This window comes from Lipotes vexillifer, unplaced genomic scaffold, assembly GCF_000442215.2.
Source record: "Lipotes vexillifer unplaced genomic scaffold, Lipotes_vexillifer_v1.1 scaffold591, whole genome shotgun sequence".
NCBI classification, from domain to species: domain Eukaryota; kingdom Metazoa; phylum Chordata; class Mammalia; order Artiodactyla; family Lipotidae; genus Lipotes; species Lipotes vexillifer.
Genome location: NW_006791954.1, coordinates 1,540,996 through 1,550,834, shown reverse-complemented (window position 1 = coordinate 1,550,834; position 9,839 = coordinate 1,540,996). Strand labels below are relative to the sequence as shown.

General features: G+C 49.0%; 1 protein-coding gene across 1 annotated transcript; it reads right to left on the bottom strand.

The window, feature by feature from the left end:
- Positions 1 to 391: 391 nt before the first annotated feature.
- Positions 392 to 9,078, bottom strand: PHB1 (prohibitin 1). Its single transcript, XM_007465228.1, has 7 exons — positions 8,991 to 9,078; positions 6,950 to 7,111; positions 4,445 to 4,587; positions 4,193 to 4,309; positions 1,886 to 2,024; positions 1,108 to 1,139; positions 392 to 604 (listed from the first exon to the last, which is right to left on the bottom strand). Exons 1-7 carry the CDS (start codon positions 9,076 to 9,078, stop codon positions 392 to 394), a joined length of 894 nt encoding a protein of 297 aa, XP_007465290.1.
- Positions 9,079 to 9,839: the final 761 nt, after the last annotated feature.

Here is a 9,839-nt window from a genome sequence, read left to right as displayed (position 1 = left end):
AAATCACGAATAAAAGATAGGCTGGAGGCTACCAGTTTACTCAGGCCGCCCACTGACTCCCAGCTCATCACACACACGGGCCTGCCTGTCTTCTGCCAACTGCCAGTGCCTAGGCTGGAGTGCGAGCAGGCCCCAAAGACGGGAGCCCAGCTGGTCTGTGTAGGCACTTGGCAACTCTGGGTAGGGAGGTGGCTAAAAAAAGGGGATGGAAATGAGAAGAGTGAAAGAGCTTCACCTGATCAAGTAATTAGAGATCCGAAGTGATTTTACTTTTATTTCCTTCACTTTAAGCCAATCATGAAGTTTCACAGTGATTTCTGGGGCGGGAGAAGGAAGGTGGTGGTGAGCATCATGGGGGCTGTGGTCCAGATGGCCCCAGGAGGTGCGGGTCTCACTGGGGCAGCTGAAGGAGCACCGACTGCCCAGTGGGCAGGTAGGTGATGTTCCGGGAGCGCGACAGCTGGTACGCGATGTCCTCCGCCGCCTCCAGCTTGCGCAGCTCGATCAGGCCGTCGCCCGCAGTGGTGAGCGAGTTGGCGATCAGCTCCGCTGCCTTGGAGTCGCCCTCCGCAGAGATGATGGCTGCCTTCTTCTGCTGCTCAGCCTACGGGGGTGGAAGCACAGAGACCAAGATCACATCTTGGGGTGCTGGATGGCGGCTACAGCCTCAGAAGGACCACGTTGGGCACCCTCACCGGGTCCCGAAGGAACTCTGGGACTTTACCTCCCCCTCCAGACAGGGTCAACAAGCACTGTCCACCCAATCCTCCTCTCTCCTGTCTTGCCATTGTAGGGACACATTTCTGTTGGCTATATAAATAGCTGTCTTATTTAAAAGTCCTCAATAATATTAATAGCAACCCAATACAGCCACATACTCCAAGGCAGGAGGACCCCAGGCCAAGGAAAGCAGGAGAGAAAGAAAGATGGAATTAATCCTCATCTTTCCCTCCAGCCCCAAGTCAAAGAGACTTTCATCAAAACCAGTGCAGCTAAGTAGGAGCAGCAGGCACGAGACGCTCCCTAAAGTCACTCTTGGGCTAAACTGTTTCCTGACCAGGAACTCAGGCACACAGAACGAGGCCTCCTGGTTTCCCCTACCCTTACCAACAGGAGGACGTCTATCTGCAATGCATGACCTTCAGAAGCACGGGAGAACACAGTGTGGAGCCTGTCTGAGGTTAACAGACAGCTGTTCAACTGAGGCTCTGGGCCTGTCCACTCAACAAATGTTTATTGATACCTAGAATCTATCCCAGGCACGGTTTGGGACATGTTCTAGGTGCTGGAGAGAGGCAGAAAAAAGTGGAAAAAGAAAAAATAAGTCTCCATCCACATGGAGTTTATATTCTCTAAAGTTAAACGTCTACCCATATACCTCTCTTTTGCCTGATTCTAAGGACTAAGGTGTCCTGGATTAGGAATAAAAATCCAAGAGAATTAGTGGTGGGGAGAAGGGAATATATGAAATAAATACACCTTTGCAAAGACCAAAAGACCAGGCCCTATGCAACTATATTGCGTCCCAGCACACTCTGACACATCTGGATGGATTTAGTGCTTGAAAAAAAAATCCAGTGATGACAGTGCACCTGGTGCAACGTTTGATCCCTTTTGCTGTCAGCTTGCACTGTGTAACCACAGTTAAAAATGACCTCTCAGTGAAGCTGAAAATATTCCAGAAGAAACATTTTTATTTGTGGGAGTGTTTTTGATCTTAGGGTTGTGGAAAAAAAATTACCCTTCAGTGATTTAAAAACATAATTTCACATATCCCTGACTAGACCCCGAAGACTCTGGAACCAACTGCAGGAGCACAGTCCCTTCAATCCCCTTCCGATGATCCCGGAAGAGATGACAGATGATGAATTTCCAGGCCACCCACCAAACAGGGAGGCTGAACACAGGAGAAAGGGGAGAGAGGCAATCATCTGGTCCTGTGTAACTGCTGCATCCTTTTCCTGCTGAGCCACCTGTTTGGCTTCCACCGCTTCTGTGAACTCCTTCCCAAAGGTCAGATGTGTCTAAGGGGAGAGAGTGAGCACGAGATGAGGCAGAGTAATGGCTTCGACAGTGATGCTGCAGGGCCCGCATGGCCGCTGGAGGAAGAGGCCAAAAATGGCTCTAGCAGCTGGAGACAATGTGAAGCCAAAACGCCCTTCCACCTCCACATCCGTGCCCAAACTGAGTTCACACCCCAGAATCCTTGGCTGCCCAAAGTGCTCCTGTACCTCATTCTGGCACCCTCAGGTGGAACACAGCCCACGGGCACCAGAAGGTACCTACTCGATTGACCACCTCCCTAGGGGAGACCTGTGGGTGCCAGGACCCCCACCACTGACTAGTGCTCTTCCAAGGTCCTTTGATGGCCTGCTTGAAGCCCCCAGAGAAGCCAGATGGAAAACTGAGCCCCTGAGAGTGAGGGATGCAGCTGGTTCTCAGGGATTCAAGAGCGTGATGCTCTCTGCTTATGACTTAACCAGGCCACTGCTTTCTCACAGCATCTCCACCACTAAACAGGAAGAGGACTAGAGAGACGATTTCCAAATCATGATTTTGCAAATCATGGTTTTCCCTATGTGTGAGTGCTTCTGATAAAGGGTTTAAAAGAAAGAGAAGGCAGGTAAAGATATTGCTTCGGGTGAAGGTCTCCCTAACAACACAAGTGACCGAGACTTGGCTGAAGTGATGCACCTGTAATGACAGTGCAAACGATGGAAACAGATCTCAGCGCTACTAATGCCTAGTTTAATTTAGCTGTATTTTTTTATTAAAAGGGAAGAATAAAGGGGATAACAGCATTGGTTTTGCTACCAAATTCTACTTGTTTCATTTCCTCCACTACCCTCCCAACCTCTGCTTAAAAAAAAGAAAAGAATCAGCTCAAAACTTCTCCTGAAGAGTAAATCCCAGTCCAATGTCTTCCAGAATTTTTAACACTCCTAACTCTTAAACTGCAGCTGTTCTAGCTCGCCTGCTCCATTTCTGGACTCTTGTTCAAAGTTTGGGAAAGAAATAAAATCCTGAGCAATGAAAAAGAAATGCGTAATTAAGGAATAAAATTTCTTTCTAAAAGGACCAGCTGAGGGCAGCAAATTCCCCATGAAACCTAATTTTCTTCTCACACCTCTTAGATATGGTTTCTTGTGGTCAACCCCCATTTCCCCAGAATGGAGTATGTGGTTAAAGTCTAGCAAAACGCCAAGCTTCTCCTTAGGCTTTTACTTAGTGTGCTCTCACCACCACAGTGTTTAGTTTAACACTAAGTGGGAGAGCCTGAGGAACCACTCTGGTCCAAGGAGCCAAATGGCTGCAGCCTGGCGTCTTGCCAGTAGAGGGAGCCCACGAGCCCTTCCACGGCTGGAAGGCAGTTGCTGCAAGTGGAGCAGTGCCCTGGGGTGAGCGCAGGGTATGTAGTGTTACTGTTTTAACAGCTGCACAGATGCTGAGGGGGAAGCTGTGCCTTTCCCCAGAGACGCACAGGAGAACGGAACGGGAAACACTCTACCTCACTACCCGAACAAATCACTCCAAATGATTTTCCCCAGAGAATCAGAAACACGACCCCCTTCCCCTCACCCTCCTCGATCTGAAATGCTATCCTGCCTGTATTGCTTTCTGTCTGCATTGCGGCATTCAGTGTCATATAAATACACAGACCACAGTCTCAAGAGGCTAGCTTATGCCTCAGAGATGCCCCCTGCCTCCCATACCAGGCTTTGGGAAACAGAACCATTCATTTACACTCTATCACCTTTCATGGGGAGGTCCCAGAGCTCACCTGACTGCGCTTTAGACCCTAGGTGTTAGGAAATTCCCCGGGGTCGGGCTGGGAGCTCTGTGCTAGGGAGAAAGACTACCCCAGCTGTCCTCTAGTCTCTACCCGGCAATTTCTGCCTGTGTCAAACAGGGTTAGCAGGATATCACTTCCTGGGGAGCTCGGGGGAACATTCAGTTTGGGGAAGGTGAAAAATCTAGTGGTCAGGGCCAAAAATTAAAAGAAAAATGTCTGTGGCACAGGGGCGGTAGAAGAACCTTCTTCTGAAAACAAACCCAAGGAGACTGCCACATGCCACCAAGAAAGTTCCATGTTTTCAAGCCTTCATTGAGGAAAGTGGAAGGTAGGACCTCACAGTGTCTACCCAGATGTGGAACCAGGCACCCTCCCCTGCAGGCACCCCAAGACCCTTACCAAGGATACGTCATCCAGGATGAGCCCAAAGGTTGCTGCTCGCTCCGTGAGGTCATCGCTCACCTGTCTGGAGACCAGCTCTCTCTGGGTGATCAGTTCTCCAGCATCAAAGCGAGCCTGGTTCCAAGGGAGGGCAGAGGAGCCGGTCAGGATAATGAGGAAGCAGAGTCCCAACCAGTCACCGCCAAGCTCTTCCTGCCACCTAGCGATCTCCTGGGGGCTGGGCTCGAGGCTGAGGCCCTGTTCACTCACCACCACGGACTTGAGGATCTCGGTGGTGATGGACGGCAGCACGCGCTCGTCGTAGTCCTCTCCGATGCTGGTGAAGATGCGGGGAAGCTGGCTAGCAACCGGCCGGAAGAGGATGCGCAAGGTGATGTTGACATTCTGTAAATCTTAGGGTAGGGGAGAAGTGCTGGAGTTAAAAGTAAAAACCAAAGTGGCCTTCTATGACCTCTCCTACCCCAAATTTGCTATAATTTATAAGTAAAGTTGCCGATTATCAGATCCTAGAGGGTGAGGCGCACCTGTGCGTGGTCTCCTTGGTAGAGAACCCAGCACAGCATCAGCGTTAAAAACTTCTCCAAGGATTCTGGTGATGACAGCTTTTCAGCGTGTCCTGAATGCCCTCTGGTATAAGCAAATTCAGATTGTATGTCTAACAGTTGCCATGGATATGCCTGGAACACTGAATATTTTAAGAAAACAGATAGGCCAATGCCAAGAATTCTAGGGTAAGGCCTCTCCAAGGCCCAGTGAATGTGGCCCAAGGTAGGACTATGCCTCAGAGAGGTGACCGTGGGTCCAGCAGACTAGCAGTCTAAGGCCTGGCTGCAGCCTCAACTCTGCTGTTTACTAATTATGCGGGATCACTAAGCCTTAGCCTATCTCAGCTTATTTCCTCACATGTAAGAATGGGGATGATTTCATCTGCCTCCCAGGCATGTTGGGAGAAACCGAAGGAGGAAACAGATATAAAAGCACTCTTGTCAAATGCGCAACAGATGTAAGGGGTTATCAGACTCATCTAGAGGCCGTTTCTCATTACTTGGCCGAGTCAAAGGACCCAGGGAGGGAATTACAACTTCCCCTGACAATGCAGTCTTACTTGGAGCTAAGGCACTGTCACAGCCTGCTTGCAGTCATCAACAATATGGACCAAACGCCCATGAGATGAGTTGTGAACCAGGCACCAGAGTGGGAAATGGTTATACACCGTCCCTGATCTCTCCAAGTTCCTATCAAGTTTTGAAGATAGGTGTATAATGTATCCTTAGAACAACTGCGAAACAGTAGAGAAAGAAATTCTCAAAAGGTGGAAAGTTCAGAACTAGGCCTTTAAGTAAAAATATGATGTTTCTTGATTAACCCCACCCCACCGCTGATTTCCTCTGATGTAGTAGGCAGGCCAGACCCTTTACAGGAGGCTCCTCCTCTCTCTGGCCAGGAGCGACAGGACAGATCAGTCAACACCAACGTACCCTTTCCCCTCCTCTGCCCGACACACTTCTCATCCTAAAGTGCCAGTGCAGATGCACATTCCTCACAGGAGCTCTCTTCTCTGCTTCCGCTCCATGCTGTAGTCACCACGCCCCACTCTAATGCCTGTCCACATGGCTATCTCCCTAGCTAGACCAAGCTCCTAAAGGCTCCCGCTTTAGTCAACTTTGAACTACCCCACCCTCTGACCCAGCACAAAGCCTGGCACTATCACAGAAAGCAAACATCTGCTGAGGAACAGCAACATCCATGCAACCCTCTCCTCCTGCTGCACAGAAACGTCAGGGCCAAGACAGCATCTGCCATTCCATTTACTGGCTGTGCACCTCTATGTGTACGACGGGGGGAGAACCACGAAAGCAATTCATTTTAGGCTCCAACTGGGAAGCCAGTGGCGTGTCAGACCAGATTGCTCTCAGGGATGTGGGCCTTGGCCTGTGAGATAACAATGTGAGGGCAGCACTGCTGGAAACAGAGGCCTTGGAAAGCAAGGCAAAGGGTAAGTCAGCTGTGAAGGCAAACAGAACGGCTGGAGATCGGTTTACAGTCACCCTGGGAAACAAGAACTGATGGGAAGGGTCAACCGAGGGAGCAAAGGCACACTTAGATTTCTTTAAAATTGGATTGCTATGTAACTCTTGAAATATATCTTTGTTCATTTCTCTAAATTTGTACAACTGTGTGTGTATTTTAAGTACATAGGCATACCTCATTTTCTTGAGCTTCTAGACACTGCATGTTTTACAAATTGAAGGTTTGGGGCAACCCTGTGTCAAACAAGTCTATCGGCACCATTTTTCCAATAGCACCTGCTCACTTCGTGTCTCTGTCACATTTTGGTAATTCTTGCAATATTTCAAACTTTCCCGATATTATTATATTTGTTATGGTGATCTGATGATGGTTAGCATTGTTTAGCCATAAGGTATTTTTTAATTAAGGTATTGTATATATATTGTTTCTTTAGAGATAAAGCTATTGCACCCATAACAGGCTACAGTATGGGGTGAACTATATGCACTGGGAAACCAAAATATTCGTGTGACTCGCTTCATCACAATATGTGCTTTGTTGCGGTGGTCTGGAACCGAACCCACATCTCTGAGGTATGCCTGTATATTTCTTTCTCTGTAGCCACATAAAACTCTTCACGGAAAATATGCCAGGAATTCGTATTACGAGAAGTTCAACCCGTTCGGGATCCAAGAGCAGCCCTTCCACACTCTCTACTTTACCTGACCCACAGACAAGACTCACCTTTGCTACCAGTGATTACTGGCACGTTACGTGGTCGAGAGCGGCAGTCAAAGATAATTGGTTTCTGTACCCAAGGGATGAGGAAGTGAGTCCCTTCCCCTACGACAATGTCCTGCACTCCACGGAACCGGTCAAAGATGACAGCTCTATGCCCAGCATCCACTAGGAATGAAGGATAATGATGGGTCAGAAAAATCCCCTCACCCTTTAACCAAAAGGATCATGGTTTTGAAAGATCCCTGGTGCCTTCCATTCATTAAGTCTCACCTCTCCTGCTCTTTCTTCCTACACTTCTGGTCTCTAGAGGCCTCTAAACAGCTATAAAACTAAGCAATCATTTCCCATCCCACATGTCCTCCCAAGGACTTCGGTAATAGGATCTATTCCTCAGCATCCTTTCTCCTTGAAACAACTGGCTGCTAATTTTCTGATTAACCACCTCCCAAAACTTCTTTCTAAAACTCACCAAGGTCTTCACTGTTACCACAGTCCATCCTGGTTCCAATTTAACTCAGTGTTTCCGGAAGCAGCATCCTCCCTATGGCAATCCTAAAATTTGGAAGGCCCCACTTTTTCTTTCCAATAGATTGGTTTCTCTAAGGTTTGAAGGGGTTATAGAGCTGTCTTGCTGATTCAGAAAGACATTAGTAATGGTGATTGTTTAGCTATGCAGGGGTGGCCAAAAAGATCAGAGTATAAAGCTGTGCCATAGAAGGAGAGCAGGCTTTTCTTTCTTTCTTTTTTTTTTGCGGTACGCGGGCCTCTCACTGCTGTGGCCTCTCCCGTTGTGGAGCACAGGCTCCGGACGCGCAGGCTCAGCGGCCATGGCTCACGGGCCCAGCCGCTCCGCGGCATGTGGGATCCTCCCGGACCGGGGCACGAACCCGCGTCCCCTGCATCGGCAGGCGGACTCTCAACCACTGCGCCACCAGGGAAGCCCTCGTTTTTTTTAAAAATAAATTTATTTATTTTATTTTTGGCTGCGTTGGGTCTTCTCCGTGCGCAGGCTTTCTCTAGTTGTGGTGAGCGGGGGCTACTCTTCGTTGTGGTGCATGGGCTTCTCTTGTTGTGGAGCACAGGCTCTAGGCGCGCAGGCTTCAGTAGTTGTGGCACACGGGCTCAGTAATTGTTCACGGGCTCTAGAGCACAGGCTCAGTAGTTGTGGCACATGGGCTTAGTTGCTCCATGGCATGTGGGATCTTCCTGGGCCAGGGATCGAACCCATGTCTCCTGCATTGGCAGGCGGATTCTTAACCACTGTGCCACCAGGGCAGCCCAAGAGCAGGCTTTTCTGACCAGCTGCTTTCTGTCTCTGCCTTTTTGGACATTACAGTTGGCCCAAACACCCTCACTCTGAAAGTAATCCTCCTCTTGTCAGGGTCACACATGAGGTGGGTCGATCTACTGCTACTTTCCAACAGTGAAAGCTGGAGAAAATCAGAGGTGGAGGGGGTCTTAGACGTGAACCAGTTCAATCCTGTGGCTTGACCAATAAGAAAGCTGAGGCCTGGGGAGGGGAAAGTGACTTGCCTAAGGTCACAAAGAAAAGTGGAAAAGCCAGCTTAAACACCCAGCACACTGTTAAAAGCTGGGCAGTGCATCTCAAAGATATTTTCTCTGGAAAGACTCAACCACACCAGAGCAAAGCTCCTGCTCAGGACAAGGTCACCAAAGGGCTAAAACCCTTGCTGAGTTATTCCACACACAGGCAGAAGAGAACAAACGAGCTCTCCATTTCAGCTGGCCAGCGAAATCCTGGCACTCTGCTGCAGCATCACCTTAAATTCACAAGAGCAGGTGGAAACGTCCAACTGGGCTGGGAGGCTCTTGGTGAATAAAGGCTCTGAGAGAACCTATGGCTACAAGGACAGAAGCCCTGATGACAATGCAACCATGTGGTGCAGGATGGCAGTAGGTGAGCCCTCTTGGTCACAGACACATTCACGGACAGCGGCTGCCAACAGGGGTGTCACACAGGCTATGAAGACCAATAGAAGTCCTCTGGCAAAGGGCAGTGACCCACCACCCCTCAGTGCCTCACCATTATACAAGGCAGAGTTCACCACGCCTCCTGCAACGGCTAAGGCCAGGCCAAACTTGCCAATGGACTCAAACACTTTGGCAGCCATGTCTCCTTCTGCTGGGCCTGCTCACACCTAAGTGGGTAAAAACAAAACAAACAAAACAATTCAGTCCCCAAATCCTCAGAGTCAAGCCCTCTCTGAGGCATCATATGTACCTGTCGAGTTGGCTATTTCTTCCCCCACTCTTGAGAGCTCTAAATTATCGACTGAAGGACATTTCACAAATAACACCCTGCAGCTTGTATAAGTGTATACTCAATTCCTCTGCGCTTCTTTCTTCTTTCTCTACTACTTAAGAAAAGGGGTCTGGGGTCCTTGGTTCAAAATGGGAAGGAGGCATGGGCTTGATACCCATAGAGAACTTAGCCCCACACCAAACACCCTCCCACTTCCTGGACAGTCAGGCCCCAGGACAGAGGCTGCGTGGCTGGTTCTGTGCAATTCTGGTTCAGAAAAGAATGTGATTCCAAGAACAAAATAACAATAATAGCTGACCTTTATACTAGGTAGTCTTCTAACAGCAATTTCCCTATTTAATCCTCACACCAACCCGTATGAAGCAGATAACTACAGATGAGGAAACTGAGGCACACAGAGGTGTTAAGTTACACCAGGAGCCTAAGATCACGCAGCTCTGAGGAGGGCTCCCAGGATTAGAACCTAGAGGTCTAATTCTAGAAGGCACATCTTAACTCCTCACCACGCGGCTTCTCAACATCGGGCGTTAAGAATGGCCTGTTATTATAGAAGCAGGTGCTAACATGACGTTCTGGGGTCAACATATCACGAGAAACAATCGGGCCAGA